The sequence below is a fragment of the Phocoena phocoena genome, chromosome 6 (genome assembly GCF_963924675.1).
Source record: "Phocoena phocoena chromosome 6, mPhoPho1.1, whole genome shotgun sequence".
NCBI classification, from domain to species: domain Eukaryota; kingdom Metazoa; phylum Chordata; class Mammalia; order Artiodactyla; family Phocoenidae; genus Phocoena; species Phocoena phocoena.
In genome coordinates this window covers 81,751,645-81,768,410 of record NC_089224.1, presented here as the reverse complement: position 1 = coordinate 81,768,410, position 16,766 = coordinate 81,751,645, and the positions used below count along the sequence as shown (strand labels likewise).

The window sequence follows — 16,766 nt, the reverse complement described above, 5'->3', positions numbered from 1 at the left end:
TCTTCTTTGTCTACTAATGGTATCTCCATCTTTCCAGTTGCTCAGACCAGAACCCTTGTCATACTCTTTGATTCTTTATCACTCACTGCATATCCAGTTTGTAAGCTACTCCAGAGTCTGACCACTTCTTCATCACTCCCATCACAGTCCAAGCCTTAATCATCTGTATTCTGCAGGATCCTTCTAACTGGTCTCCCTGCTTCCACCTCCTCCCCTGTCCCCATGGTCTGTTCTTTATATAGAATAATCCTTGAAAAATATGCCAGGGACTTCCTTGGAGGTCCAGTGGTTAAGACTTCATGCTTCCACTGCAGCGGGAGCAGGTTTGATCCCTGCTTGGGGAACTAAGATCCCGCATGCCAAGCAGTGTTGCCAAAAATTAAAAAAAAAAAAAGTCAGATGGCATCAATCCTCTGTTCAAAACCATCCCATGACTATCCATCTCAATCAGAGTAGACATGCCTACAAGGGGCAATAAGCTACCTCTCTGAACCCACCTCCTACCACTCTCTCACCTCAGGCCATTTGCCAGTGCCTCTCTGCCTACAGTGCCCTCCCAGATGGCAGCCTGGTTGGCCCCTCACCTCCTTCAGTCCCGAACAACTGTCACTCTGTTTAAAATAGCAACCACCATCAACTTTCCCCCCTTGTTCCTTATCCTATCATTCCATGCTCACTTTTCTTTCTTCTTTTCAAAAAATTAATTAATTAATTAATTAATTTTTGGCTGCATTGGGTCTTCATTGCTGTGCAGTCTTTCTCTAGTTGTGGTGAGCGGGGGCTGCTCTTTGTTGTGGTGCGTGGGCTTCTCATTGCGGTGGCTTCTCGTTGCAGAGCATGGGCTGTAGGCACGTGGGCTTCAGTAGTTGTGGCAATTGGGCTCAGTAGTTGTGGCTCACGGGCTCTAGAGCACAGGCTCAGTAGTTGTGGTGCACGGGCTTAGTTGCTCCTCAGCATGTGGGATCTTCCCGGACCAGGGCTCAAACCCGTGTTCCCTGTTTTGGCAGGAGGATTCTTAACTACTGTGCCACCAGGGAAATTCTAACAGCTATATCTTCAGCACAGAGGTCAGTGCCAGTGAATGACAGTAGAAAGAGCTCTGGAACAGATGATGGTATTACTAAGTGACAGCAGCATCAGCCCCTCTGAGTGTATAAAGTACTTCCACAGGCTGCACACCCATGAGGCTGGCCCTGCATACAAGAGTGAGGGCGTTTATGGGGACTGCTCTGGGCTAAGCCTCCTACTAGATTATACTGTGGGGATAGAAAGGTGAATCAGGAGTGGTAACCACCCTCAAAGGGTTTGTGGCCTAGAGAGAGGTATTATGTATATATGCAAATAACTTTAGAACAAGGCAGCTTTTGTTAAAAAAATCTGGACTTTAATGCCTAACATCTCACATACTGCTATGGACTCTAGACTTCACTACAGAGGGAAGGGACAATGAACTATGGCTTGTGAATTTACTGACTGGCTATTTTTGTCCCAGACAAGTGTCTGCTGTGGCCTGCTTATCACAACAGAGACACCTTGCCTGACTTCCAATCTAGTTTGCTCCAAACTCCCTCCACCTGCCCCCTCCACCCAATATTGCTCCCTAATTACTGTTAACTTGAGACCCCACCCTCATATAGTCCCTCCACATTCTGCTCCTAGATATCAGAACATGGGGTGGAATCAACCTAGGCAGGCTGCAGCAGGGTGTAAAGGGTCTAAATATTATTTCCCTCCAATAAAGATGTGCATATCTCTATGGGCCTACAGTACACAGAACTCAGGGACCAACATCTGTCCACCTTCGTCCACCTTTGTAGTCTGACAGCCTTGCTCAGTACATGGCACAGAGGAGGCATGCAGTAAGGTTTGCTGAATCGTTGAACTGGGTCTTAGAAGCCTGAAGGATAATTGTATTTAAGAAGTAACTCTGCATCTTCTGTAAGGCATCCTAAAAGTATTCTAAAAGGTTATCTTATTTCATTATCATAAGAAATAACCTAATCAGTAAGAATTAAAACATATCAAATAAAGTGACTAATTTAAAATGCTAGTTTAAATTATAAAACACTCCTGTTTTATAATTTTCAAAGCTACTTTAGTTTGTATTGGAGTTTTTAAAACCCTGTATCTGAAAATCCAAAAATTATCATGAGATAAATTGCAAGTTGCACTTTCCATTCCCTATAGGACTTCTTGGAATAGGGACTCCCTGGAGTTATCTGAATTTTTAGGTAGAGATTAACTTACAAGAAAGACTGGCGAACCGAGAAACTTAAAGCTAGAGCTTAGGATCTAGTAATTAAATACCACATTAAGTTTTGGTGGTAAGCGCTTGAGTGCTTATTATATAATTCTCAATATTTTTCAGTGTGTTTGAAAAAGCTGCTTCTCTCATATGTTCACACCACACATACATTTTCATACCCAGGTAAGATCAAGCATAACAAGATGACCCATCTTATAGTCAGTAAGATGTGGTGCCACCAGTAAGTAAGAAAATTTGGGGCAGGTAAATCTTTCCCCTCCTTGGTTCTCAATTTCTCTGTGTATAAAATAGGGAGAGGGACTAGATGGTTTAGGAGGAGATGCTAATGCCTTAAGAGTCTGTGGAAGTAGAGGGCATCTATTCACATTATAAAGGTTTTCTCTTTATAAAGGATTCCCTTCAGGTTTTCTCTGAGTTCTTTAGTGCATTTAAACTGTGACTTGACTTACCAAAATCTTGTCACTATATTTTTATTACTAATAACAGCAACTAACACTTACTAAGCATGTTGAATATGCTAGGCACCATGTATTCAATATGACAGGCACATATGAAATGCATTATTTGATTCAGTCATCCCAATAACCTCATGAGGTACATACCAATATTGTCCCATATTGTAGGTAGGTAAACTGGCTCCAAGACTAAGTGGCCTAAGGTGACTGAATTAGGGAATGTGGCAACACTGGAATTCAAACTCTCTTCACCTCAGTATCTGACTCCAGATACAGTGTTAACCCTGCATCTCACAGACTGTTTGCCTGTAATAGGAGGTGGTCAGTGTTCCTTTCCTTGGTGAACAATCCTGATTCTCTGTACCTCTTTGCCTTCACAAATCGGGTGACCGATTGAAGATGGGTGATTCCTTTGGTTTCAACTTAATTTCTGTGACATAATGTGCTGATATTTTCATTGAGAAATGATTTTTGGGGCTTCCCTGGTGGCGCAGTGGTTGAGAGTCCGCCTGCCGATGCAGGGGACACGGGTTTGTGTCCCGGTCCGGGAAGATCCCACATGCCGCGGGGCGGCTGGGCCCGTGAGCCATGGCCGCTGGGCCTGCGCGTCTGGAGCCTGTGCTCTGCAGCGGGAGAGGCCGCAGCGGTGAGGGGCCCGCGTACCACAAAAAAAAAAAAGAAAAAAGAAAAAAGAAATGCTTTTTGACCTTCCCTGGATGAGTCACAGTGGATTTCACTAGCTATCTTGAGTCAATTGTGAATGATCAGGTGAGCAGAAGAGGGTTCAAATTTGCTTTGAATTCCTAATTTAGTTCTTTATGTCTATTATCTAACAGCAAGACTTTCCATTACTTTGCATCAGGTTAAGATGAAAAAATGCCACATGCAGGAAAACAATATAAGATTAATTTCATATCTTCATAATTTTCACATTCATAATATTCACTTTCACAAGAACTGTGTGAGGTGGGCAAGTCAGGAATTATTCACCCACTTTGCAAATGAGGAAGGATAGTCACGAAAAGGGGAAGTGATTTGTTCAAGGACATCGAGCTGGTTAGGTGCTAGACTTGGTGTTCTTCCTATACTATGCCACCTCTGTATGTAAAAAGTAACATCGGACTCAGATACTTCTTAGCAGACCCAAATGACTGCCATACTGGAGGCTGTGACATACCAGCCTGTGGCTGCGGGGCTGCCTGTATAACTAGCCACTATGGTGGAGGAGGACATAGCACCAGCTGTGCCCCCTGCTCACACCTGTGCAGTATGATAAAGAAAGTAGAAGTAGCCAGCAGCTGTGGTCCAACTAGATAAAACTTTTAGGCAGGAAGTCAAGTGAACTCGGGTATGTGTGTGTTTTTAACTGTTAGTTACTTTTGACATTTTAAAAAAGGGTTCTTGTGGAAGTCAAACCAAACAGCAGGAAGGTATTGCAGCAAGATGGATTTGGGAAAGGACCAGTCTCACTTGATGCTCCATCAGATACCTGATCCTCATCAAGAAGAGAACCATGTTCCAGGTAATGAAAGAGACCTTAAGAGGTAGTGGCTGTTGGGAAGGATTGGACTATGATTATTTTCCTCTTTTTATGGGTCTGGCAAAAAAGGGGCGTAATTGGATACGTTCATATATTAGAATGGAAGAATTGGGGCTATATAACTTTCTGAGGTGCCTTCTAGCGCTAAGATTCTAATAAGCCAGAGGAACACAAGGAAATAATAAATAAATTATTAATAATATATATAAATTAAAGATAACAAAAATACCCAATACCAGATAGTTGTGGTAAAACAAATACAACCATATACTTCTTTGGTAACGTAAATATAGTGAAACTTTTGGAAAGGGATCTGGCAATAAGTAGCAAGAACTATAATAGTGTTTATTCTTTTGACTCACTAATCTTAGTCTTTGGATCTATCCTAAAGCAGCATTTCTGCTGCTTTTGCAGACCCTAGGCCTTGAGGCAGTGATTTAAAACTTTTAAATGCCCTGGATCCCTTTGGCATTCTGATGAACCTCTAGACCCCTTCTTAGACTAAGAAGTCTAAATACATAAAATTAAATACATAGGATTATAAAGGAAGCAATTATATTAAGATAAGTTATCAAAATAAAAAACTATGATATAATAATATATGTGCTTATTTACAGATGCGTTAAATAACAAGGTCCAGTGGTAGATCTAATTACCACCGTATCAAATCAAATATATCATCTCAAATAAATGATATTTTAAGGTATCTGCAATAACTGTCATGTTATATGAAGAAAATCTGTAATTTCTTTTTGTGACAAAATCACACACTGCTAAAACTACTGTGGTCTGTTACCTACATTCATAATCGAAGGAAATGGTCATTTAAATTAAAGACGGTAAAAATAAAAGTATAATTTTCCCCCATCCAAGTTCACCATTAAGGACTTCTGTCCTAAAAACAAAAGGTGCCATGGTCCAAGGGGCATTTTCTCTTTTGGGGGTCCCCGTGCAAATTTGAAATCATTCTATAGTCTCTAAGAAGTTCTACATCAAAGACCCAACGTTAACTTTTCACAAACTTGGATGGCAACAGAACCTTTCTTGATAATAACTTTAATATTCCAAAGAACTTGGAGAAACGTCATCCAAAGGAAAAATATACAAAAGAAAAAAAGCTGTTGTGTACATGAAATATTTATTATAATTTGATCTACAATGGCAAAAAAAAAATAACTGGCAACAACCTAAATGTTCGATATGAGTGGAATGAGTGGATAAATGAGAATACATCAACTCGATTAAGTATCATGCAGCTGCTAAAGTTATAATTATGAGGACGAGATGATGGAATATATTTTTGATGTATCAGGTTAATAAATGATAAAAATGTGGTACGCCATCATTACAACTTTGTTTAATATAGGGACTAGATGAATATGAGGAATAAAATGAAAACAGGTTATAGGATGGCAGAACATGGCTGATTTTTTTCTTTTATGTTTGTACAATATGTACACTATTTTGAAAAAATCAATAGGTTGGTAACACACTTATGTACAAATACTGACCTTTTCATTTAAAAAATGTCGACTGAATGTTTGCTCCCAGGCATTCTTCAGAGGTACAAGAATAAATAAGATATAGTTCTTGTCCTCAAAAGGCTAGGAGAAAAACTTACACACCCAGTAAAGGGATTCTACCATTTTTCTATAGGACTCTTTTCCTGTTAATGCCACAACTCATCACTATCTCCCATAACTTTCATTTTGATCCTACAGAAGTCATTGGAACTTGGAGTTTAAGAAACAGAGAGCAACTTAGAAAAAGAAAAGCTGAAGCACAAGAAAAGCAAACTTCACAATGGCAATTTGGGTATGGTATTGCTGCAAGGGGAAAGGAACTGATGTTTATCTAGCATATGCTACTTGTCAAGTGGTGCTGAGCACTTTTACACACTATATTTCATCTTTCCAAAAATCCTATAAATTGGGAGCTGTTATCCTCATTTTACAAAAAAAGAAACCAAGTCTCTGAAGGTTAAATCTCTTGCCTAAAGTCTCCCATCTAGTAAAGTGATGGGAACAGAATCTTATTTATGGTCTCTTTTAATTACAGTACCAGGTGATCAAATTATGTATATTGTAGAGAGGACTGGTGTTCAACCACCCTAGTAATATAACCATAGAAGTATCTGTTGGGAGCGGGAAACACCATTGAGAAGACCCCCAAGCTTGTTCTCCAAGCTTTCTATTAGTGAAATTCTTCTTGAATGCGTGTAGTTAACTCTCCATGGAGTAAACCAAAGCACTGTATGTAAATGAGTGATAGAAGAGTTTGAGAGTTCCTAAGTGTCCAAAGTCAGCTGTATGTAATCTCAGGAAGGGAGTACATGAACATGACTATAAGTTAGGCAGCATCTAACTGCACCATTTAGAATATAACTGTGAAAACAGAGGTATTGCCTGCTTGGAAATAGAAAAGGGGAGCCCAAGGAGCCAAAGTACAGCATCCATCTGAGCCAGGGTTTCTCAACGCTGGTGTTATTAGTGCTGTGGATAGGCGACTTCTTTGTGTGGGAGGCTGTCCTGTGTATTGAAGATGTTTCACAGCACCACTGGCCTCTGGAAACCCACAGGACTCTCCCCTCCCCATCGTGACAACCAAAAATGTCTCCAGACCTTGTTAAATGTCTCCTGGGGTCAGGGGAGAGGAGGTAAAATGCTCCCAGTTGAGAACCACTGATCTAAGCACTCTTCTTCTTTAAAAATTTTTTGATTAAGATTTAGATGTGCATTTCTTCTTTACTGTAAAAATGTTTCCTTCAATGGCAAAAATAACATAGGTATACATTTTTCACAGGGCTGGGCTCTGCTTTGTGAAAAAAACCCAAAGAAACATAGGTAAACATTTTTCTAGGCATCATTTTTTTAAAAAACATAGAGTGCAGATGTTTTAAGTACCTATTCCCACTGTGGACTGAGTATCGTCTGTTCTGCAACAACACATGTTTCTACAACACCATTTAGCTCACATATGATTGGTAAATATGAGAATGATGTCAGTATAATGTGGAAGTTGTGTTAGTTCATAATTTTTCCTACTCAAAAGAAGCCAGAATAGTGGGAATAGAGTTAAAACCTTCACAGGAAAGGAAAAAGCCTTCAGCTTGGCTGATGTATAGACAGGGTCCTTTTCAGCCTTCATCCGGGGCTTCTTCCCCAGAGAAGGACATTGGTAGCCTTGCAAAGATCTCCACATATAGCAGGTTGCACTTCCTCCTGTGCTCAACTTAGCGGCAGCCCTGCTGGCTCAGAGCACCCTTATTTGCATGATCTCAGCACTGAAAGCCTGCATTTACACTGTTGCTTTTGTGCATTTTTACCATCCCCGAGGCAGCCTCCAGCCATAGTCAGCTGCCTGTCTGGACTATCCAAGTTATCTCTCTCTTGTCCCAATTACTGTTTATGCTAGTGTTAAAAAGTTGCATAGGATTTGAGTCATTTGCCCCAACTTATTTTTTTCCTCATAAGCACTGTCACTTTTAGTGCATGATTTTGCAGAAAGTGAGGTTTTTCAGGAATGCATATATGTTATAGCAGAAACTTCTGTACTCAAGTCCTCTGACAGGTGACTCTGTTGAAGAACACACAATTAGTTCCCCTAATTCCTTACTCACCAAGCAACCTTCTGATCATTCCTTGCCTTCCCAAGCCTTTGCATTTCTCACTGTTCATTTAAAAATTGGTCTTTAGGTTTACATATCAATCTCTTTGAGCTGGTTGATGAGCTCTGACCCTAGAAATGGAGCTGGTTTCAGTGTGCTCATAGAATTGGGCTTCTGTGCTCATTGGTTTGGGGGGCGGGCAAGGCTGAAGAAGTCACTGGAGTAGGTGGAACCTTGGTGAGCCTCTTGGCAGCTGGCCGGCCTTGCTGTTGTGGCACATATCTATACTACTGAGGGCTGTCCTCACTACAACATGCTACACAGTGAAACCTTAGTTCCAGAGAGAAGCGGTAGGGTGTAATAGTTAAGAGCCTGGCTGCTAAAGCCAGATGGCTAAATGACTAGATTTGAAGAGTGGCTCCCTTACTTCTTAGCCATTTCACCTTGGACAAGTTATTCAACCTCTCTGTGCTTTAGTTTTTTCATCTGCAAAATGGAGATAATAATAGTATCTACCACATAAGTTGATGTGAAGACTATATGAGATAACAGAATAAGTAAATTACTTAAAACAGTGCCTGGCACATAAGGAAACACCATATATATATATATATATATATATATATATATATATATATATATATGTATATTTCTGATATTTATATAAGAGTACTAGTTTCTATCTGGATGATTCATTCATATAAGTTATTACATGCAATTCTTAGGACAACCACATGAGGTTGGGCAGATACTATTTACTCCATTTTACCTGTGAAGAAATCAAGGCATAGAGAGTTTAAGTGACTTGCCCATGATCACATAGCTGGTAAGTGACAGAGTACAGATTAAATTTTAGGCCACACAGATATATTTGTATCTTTTGAGAAACTACCAGGAAGAACATGGAACATTACTCACATTTCCCTCATATATATATTTCCTCTACATAACAAATTATTTAGGATTTAATTTCTAGGATAATAATGTTGCCTGAAGAATTCACATACATCATCTTTTTAAAATCTGACAATAAGGACTTTATAATTTATCTTGTTACCTTGGTTACTTGGAATTAAACTTCCAAATGCTGAGGTACCATATCATTTTTACCTTCTATATTATTTTTAATAATTATTTTAAACTGTACTATTACAAGATGTACCTTTTTAATATTGACTTCAAACTGGTTTTGATGAGACAACCTTTAAAAATATTTAATTATGGAAATTTTCAAACACGCAAAAGTAGAATAGGGTATACATTTTTTAAGTGTACAAGGAACTGCAAGCACTGCATAGGTGTAAAAAACACCGGTTTTATCTCCAAAGACTGTCTTGTTTACTAAAAGAAATAGGGTTTCTCCAGAAATAACTACAGGATGAGGCAGCCTATGTTCTTTACCTTAAGCATAATCCTCATAATAAATTCTATAGGAGTGGTAAGCAGGGAGAGCATTTCAGCCCTGTGGTCTGTTGGAGAAGGCTCCATAGGGCAGGTAGCATGAAACAGAATTTCAATAGGTTTAGAAAAATGAGGAAATGCTTTTTTATACTATCTTTTTCTTCCCCCAAGTCCATCTATATTAGCCGTCTGTATTTGGCTATATTTGCAGTACCTAACAATTTGTCATTGGTTGCAATACCCACGCATATCCTTTCATCTTCTAGATCTTTAGCTATTGGTTCAGAGTAGGTATAATATGACCACTCATGCCTTTCCACCAAGCTGCTTTACCTCAAGGAAGTGTTTTTGCAGCTTTGGAGCTTTGGACCCAGCTTTGGCTACTTAGCCTGCTTTACACAAGACACTGTATTAGATAAGCAAGCCACATACATCATTCACCTGCAGGCTGCGCAGATGAGGAGCAGGCCTGCACTGCAGATCTAGGAACACAATCATATCAGTTTACCCAGGGTATAGAGAAATGAACTCACATAGACTAGACCCAGAGAGACTAGCATATAAACAAGAATGCCAGTCTATTAATGTATAACATCAACAATACATTTTCCATAACCAAACACGTGCACACACACACATACACACACACACACACACACACACACACACATATGCTACGCTCACCAAGAAGATTCCTGTTGAGCAAGGCATCAAAGACAAAAAGTCCTGAGGGTCATTTCCTCTCCCGACAATTGAGAGCATCTAGAACTGCTTCTTCATTTTACAAACAAGGAGACTGAGGCCCAGAGAGAGATTAAGTGACTTGTTCAAGGTCATGCAACAAGGCAGTGGGAGTCCTGGGACTGTCATTACCAAATGTTTATTTGAATCCTGGAGCCCTGTTGCTGACACTAATTCTGATTTCTCTATAGAGAGAAAAAACATAAGCGGCAGAGAACAGGAAAAAGAAGTGAAAGAGGCAGAAAGAGACAACAAAATACAGAAACGAAGGTGGAGCCTCTGTCACAATTAGAAAAGGAAATGATGGAGAAAGCACCAGCACCTACAGAGAAAGAAACTGAACCACCCAGGAGTGTGACCGAAGCTCTCCTTCCGGTAGCCTCCATGCAAAGAGTTGTGCCCAAGAAACATTTTTCTGAAATAGGTCAAGAAAGCATTATCCATCAGGAAAATTCTTCTGAACACCAAGAAACAGCAGTACAAAACCACTCTTCTGAAATACTCCAAGATATGGCTGAATCTGGAGACCTTTCCCCTAAAATGTACCAAGAAATAGCTGTATTTCAAGACCATCCTTCCCAAATGCGCCATGATATGGCTCAGCCTGAAGACCTCTCTCTTAAAATGTGCCAAGAAACCGCTGCAGCCAAAGCCCTTTCTTCTAAAACATCTGAAGATGTAGCTGACCTGGAAGGATGCCCTCTTGAAGCATACCCCAAACCAGATGTGCCTAAAGGCTACGCTCTTGAAACCTACCGAAAAAGAGCTGAACCTGAGGAACACAATTCTGAACTAGGTCAAGGAATAGCTGAGACTGAAAATTTTGTTCCTAAAGCACAAGAAATAGCTGTGCCTAAAGAGCTTTCTATAAAAACATACCAAGAAACACTTGAACCTGAACACTTTTCTCATAAAACATATAAAGAAATGGCTGTGTCTAAAGCCCCCTCTCATAAAACAATCCAAGAAACACCTGCTCCTGAAAAATATTCACCTGCAATATACCAAGAAACACCTGGGTCCGAAGAATATTCACCTGAAATATATCAAGAAACAGCTGGGCCTGAAGGCTATGCACCTGAAATATACCAAGAAATACCTGGGCCTGAAGACCTCTCTACCAAGACATATAAAGATAAGGATGTGCCTGAAGAATGCTTTCCAGAACTGTACCAAGAAAGAGGTGGGCCCCAAGACCAGGATCCCCAAGCACACCAGGAAGATGCTAAGGGTGTTTATATTTCTCCTTGAGGTAGGTTTTTTTTTATTTTTATTGGGGTCAAGCTAGTGACATGCCCCTTATTTGTGTTCCGTGTTCATAATCAGAGTACCAGATAGGTTTATCTCCCTTGGAGCAGTGATTTATTGCCTTCTTTGACAATCCTGGGTTATCCCAGTTATCTCAGTGGGTATCATCAATGTCTTTGGCTAGTTTCAAGTGAAAAATGTTTTTCATTCAACCAATATCTGTTGGTATATTGCCATATAATTAAAAGAAAATCATTGAAACTATAAGTGTGTATAGTGGGTACTTGTACATACTATCCATTTTGGGACGCTTTAGCCAGTGAAGAAAAATAAACCCCATATAGAGTGAATTATGTGCAAAATATTTTAAAGGACAATTACATTTAGATTAACAAGAAAACTTGGTGAATAAAGTTTTTTCTAGAAAATTAAAATTTCCTGGCAAACTAAAGGTAAGTAAATTCATGGTACAAGCTACTGAGGGAGATACAAAGACATAAAATATGATCCTGGTAATAGGGAACTCGTTCTTGTAGGACTTACCAGGCTTACCCCAAACCCTTTCTATTTAAATATTTGTTCCTGAAAAGCTTTCTACTCTGCATAGCATTTAAGAAATAATGTGACCTTTCTTCAGTTTGACTTGTCTCGGGGACATAACAGAGCCTTGATTCTCTTCGTGCGCTATTGTACACAGTATAAGAAATGGGCTGTCTAGCGGACCATAGCTATCCCCAGGGAATTGTGTTCTAAAGAAATCCTTTTGGTAGCTTATTTTCTCTTTCTCCTAAAATATGAGTGCAGCAAAAACCTGGGGTTATTGTATTCCAAGTAATACAGGTTTTGAGGAAATATCTTTTAAAATATTACAGTAAAAGCAGACATATGAAGCACTACTTGTACTGACAGGAGTCCCCTGATGGAGAAGCAGCTCTAATCAACACAGTGCCCGATTCTAAGAGTTTCATTTTAAACCCAGCAAGGTTAAGATGGGCAATTAATTAGTGCTTATTTTGTTTTGGGCTTTGTCTTACCAAACAAGTGGAAATATCTACCTTTTTGCTGATTATAAAATTGTCATAATAATAAGTTATAATGTTTATTATAATAAATTAAGGCAATATATAAGTGACTGTAGAGTAAAAGTCCCCTATAATACCATCTCCTATCTCTGATCCCCAAGGTCAAGTTTTTGTTTTGCTTTAACAAATGAGATGGTATCAATACAATACATTCCATTTTATAACCTGTTTTTTTCACATACAATATATATTGTGGCCATCTTAATGACATCTTTTGTAACAATTGTACAGTATTATACGTACAATAATTTATTCAACCAATCCCTATAATGATGAACACTTAGATTACTGCCAAGTTTTACTATTACAGCAATGTTCAATGAACATCATTGGAAGTAACATTTATTTAAATAACATTTATTTGGCACTTTCTATCTGCCAGACACTGTATTAAACATTTCATGTGAATCACCTTATTCAGTGTTAAAAACCCTAGTGGATGAATAATATTATCCTTATTTTATAGATAAGGAAACTAAGGCACTGGAAGCTTAAGTTGGTCTGATTTCTTCCTTTGGACAAATCCCTAGAAGTTGAATTGCTGGGCCAAAGGGTACCAGCATTTAAAGTCTGGATACATTCTGTCAGACTAGCCTCCAAAAATGTTGTAGCAATACACAGAAACCAAGAATTTATGTAAGTGCCTGTTGCCCATGCCCTTGGCAACACTGCACATGATTGTTTTAATAATCTACGCCTATTATGTTAGGTTAAAAAAAAACCTAATTGTTTTAATTCCCACTTTTTTATGACTAATGCTGCTAGGCATATTTTTATGATTATTATGAATTCAGTTTTTTTCTTTTGAGAATTGCCTGTTTGAATCCTTGTTCCATTTTATATTTGGGATATCTACCTTTTTGATTGATTAAAAAAATCTCTTTAAATAATAGTTATTAAATCTTTACCTACATATAAGTTGTAAATATTTTTCTAGTTGTTGTTTGTGGTTTAACTTTGTTTATAGTAGTTTGGCATTCTATATGACAAAATTTTAATGTTAGTTTTTAGTTATTCAAACCTGTCACGATTTTAATTCTTAATGATTCAAACCTGTCAGTCTTTTCCCTTATGGCTTCTGGTCTGTGGTCTGCTTAGAAAGGCCTTTATAATCTTAAGATTAAAGGAATATTCTATTGTTTCTACAACATTTACTGTATCTTAATATTTAAATCTTTAATTCATCTGAGATTTGTTTTTGTGCAAAGTGTTAGGTAGAGTTTTTTTTTCTCCAAGTGGATAGCCAATCATCCCAATACCATTTGTTAAATGTATTTTCGTATTTTATTTTATTTTACAGAAATGAAGGAAAAACCCAAAGCAGAGGAACCAGAGATACCAGCAATTCCAAACGTTCCTCAAGAGATTCACCCAGAAAATGAAATTTATAGTTGTTTTGTTTTAACAATGTGCAACCATCATAGTTGTCCAACAAAATTCACATTTTAGTACATTATATGTGATTTTTCTCAAAATATGGTAGAAATCTCTACAATATTCATTAATATTTTAACAGTGGTTTTTCGCCCATATATAGACCATATCTGAAAGAGAGAACTAATGTGATTTTTCAGGCTCTACCACATAGACAACATCCTGCTAGTGTGTGTGTGTCTGTGTGCACGCCCACGCGTGTGCATGCTTGTGTATATTAGGGAGAGGATAGTGGTGGGAACAGACTTAACAATTTTCCTGCCCTTAAGAATTAGTCAAATAAATGTTCGTTTTCAGGGGAGAATTACTGAGCCCTTCCTTTTCCCATTTTTTAAGTCTGAACAATTAAAATTTGAGGAAGTATATAGTTTTCTTATAAACTTTGTTCAATTACTAATGTAACAATAGCATCAAAATCTTTTTTTTTTTGTGGTACACGGGCCTCTCACTGCTGTGGCCTCTCCTGTTGCGGAGCACAGGCTCCGGACGCGCAGGCCCAACGGCCATGGCTCATGGGCTCAGCCGCTCCGCGGCATGTGGGATCCTCCCGGACTGGGGCACGAACCTGTGTCCCCTGCATTGGCACCACCAGGGAAGCCCAGCATCAAAATCTTATTCAGGCTTCAGGTGGCTTTTAACAATTTAACAATTTTAACAATTCTTATTCTGGGACTCCTTCAAAGATATTTTGGAGTGATGAATGTAGTTGTGTATTTGAATTTTGATTTTCTATTTTTACTTTTTATACACTGTAATTGTGCAAAATGTATATTAAATCATTATCACGTGTTTGTGTGGACAGCATCATGGTAAGCACTGTGAGGGTTAGAAGACCCATAACACATAGTCCTTGCCCACTAGGAGTTTAATCTAGACTCGTGGGGGAATAAAACAGAAAACAAATAATTACAAAAGAAAATAGTAATGCTAGTGCCATTTGAATTAGAAGATACAACAGAGGGAATGCTCACTTTTTTGCTGGAGTGACCCGAAAAAGTTACACATGAGTGGAGCCTTGAAAGATGGAGAGGATTTGTAATATAGGTGAGGATAGCAGCATTATTGTATGTGACAGAGAGAAGGGTGAACTAAAGACATGTTCAAGAGAACTGCATGCAATCTACAGTTAATGCAGGGTCCATGTGGAATAGCAGGCTAGCAGGCTGAAAATTATTCTATTATTGGAGTGTATGGAATTTTGCTTGCCTAACTAAGAAGTATATTATTTACTTAGGTAATGGGGAACTAAGTAAGACTTTTGAACAAAGAGATGGCGGTTTTAGTATTTCAGGAATATTTATCTGGTGATAATGGTCAGGGTTAACTGAAAATGTTGAGAGACTGGGGGCAGGAGTAGAAACTATTCTGGGCAGGAAGATGTCTGAAAATCTTCCTTGGTAAGATGTCACGGAAAAGCCCGAACGAACTTTTTGGCCAGCCCAATATTTTTGAGGGGAAGAGGTTTGTTTTCAGTTTTCCTTCTGTTATTACAGAGGACTCAAAATAAAGGAGATTTCTGCAAATGGTTCCGCAAGGGCACAAGTATGCAAGCTCTCCATATAGGCACTGTGCCAGGTACTAGGCTAGAGTGAAGAACACGACAGGATCCCAGTCTCTCAAGCATTCCTGGTGTAGAACAGTGGTTCTTTTTTTTTTTTTTTTTTTTTTTTTTTTTTTTTGCGGTACACGGGCCTCTCACCGTTGTGGCCTCTCCCGTTGCGGAGCACAGGCTCCGGACGCGCAGGCCCAGCGGCCACGGCCCACGGGCCCAGCCACTCCGCGGCATGCGGGATCCTCCCAGACCGGGGCACGAACCCGTGTCCCCTGCCTCGGCAGGCGGACTCCCAACCACCGCGCCACCAGGGAAGCCCAGAACAGTGGTTCTTAACCCTCACCATATATTAGAACCACTGGGGAAAATTTCAAAATCACAGTTGCCCAGGCACCTCCCCAGGGATTCTGATTCACCTATCTAGGGTGACATCAAGACATATTTATTTTTTACATTGTTTTTTGCTCTAAATAAATTTTGAGGAATAATTTTAGAATTATATAAAAGTTGTAAATATAGTACAGAAGTTCCTATATAGCTCTCACCCAGTTTACCCTAATGTTAAGATCTCATATAACCACGGTCCATTTATCAAAACTTAAGAAACTAAGATTGTTACATTATCATTAACTAAACTACAGATATTATTGGGATTTCATTAGTTTTTCTGCTAATGTCTTTTTTCTGCTTCTGGATCCAATCTAGGCTACAACATTGCATTTAGAGCAGTGGTCCCCAACCTTTTTGGCACCAGGGATGGGTTTCATGGAAGACAATTTTTCCACGGAGGGTGGGGGATGGTTCAGGAGGTAATGGGAGCAATGGTGAGTGATGGGGAGCTACAGATGAAGTTTCGCTGGCTCGCCTGCCCACTGCTCACCTCCTGCTGTGCGGCCTGGTTCCCAACAGGCTGAGGACCAGTACCGGTCCATGGCCTGGGGGTTGGGGACCCCTGATTTAGAGTATTTTAATGGCTCTCCAGATGATTCTAATGTGCAGCTAGGGTCGAGGACCACTAGTATGGTGGGAGGTTACAATGCTATTTCCCTCCTATTTGCCACACCCTCTCCCCCAATAAAATTTCCCCCCTCAGCATATATTAATTGAACAATGATTACTCATATCCCATTGTATTACTCAAGTAACAGTAAATATTGAGGACAGCACACCATATGATAGTCCCTTACATCTGGATGGCACTTCAGAACTTGTACTTTCAAATACACTTTTTAAAATTTGATCTGCACAAGAATCTTTGAAATAGGCTGGGCAGTGATTATCATTCCCATTTTACAGATGAGGGAATAACTGCAGAGAGGATGGGTACTCACCCAAAGTCTCATCTAACTTCCTCAGTGTTCTTTGTGATGGTTTTCAATCTTTGGAAATCTTGTCTCAATTTTACCTGCCAGGGTGGGTCAAGATTAGAGAAAAAAAGAG

The 16,766-nt window shown here is 39.3% G+C and overlaps 1 protein-coding gene across 1 annotated transcript; it reads left to right on the top strand.

Annotated features, from left to right (window-relative positions):
• The first annotated feature begins 4,164 nt into the window (after positions 1 to 4,164).
• On the top strand, positions 4,165 to 11,261 carry HEMGN (hemogen). The gene is made up of 3 exons (XM_065879681.1): positions 4,165 to 4,243; positions 5,983 to 6,081; positions 10,204 to 11,261. The coding sequence occupies exons 1-3, from the start codon at positions 4,165 to 4,167 to the stop codon at positions 11,259 to 11,261; spliced, it is 1,236 nt and encodes a 411-aa protein (XP_065735753.1).
• The last annotated feature ends 5,505 nt before the right edge of the window (positions 11,262 to 16,766 follow it).

What these genes read in the sequence shown, in the direction of transcription:
- HEMGN (XM_065879681.1), top strand. Translation starts at nt 4,165, where the DNA reads ATGGATTTGGGAAAGGACCAGTCTCACTTGATGCTCCATCAGATACCT. An exon ending in AGAAGAGAACCATGTTCCAG is followed by an intron (nt 4,244 to 5,982) that starts GTAATGAAAGAG and finishes TTGATCCTACAG; the next exon opens with AAGTCATTGGAACTTGGAGT. An exon ending in ACAATGGCAATTTGGGTATG is followed by an intron (nt 6,082 to 10,203) that starts GTATTGCTGCAA and finishes TTCTCTATAGAG; the next exon opens with AGAAAAAACATAAGCGGCAG.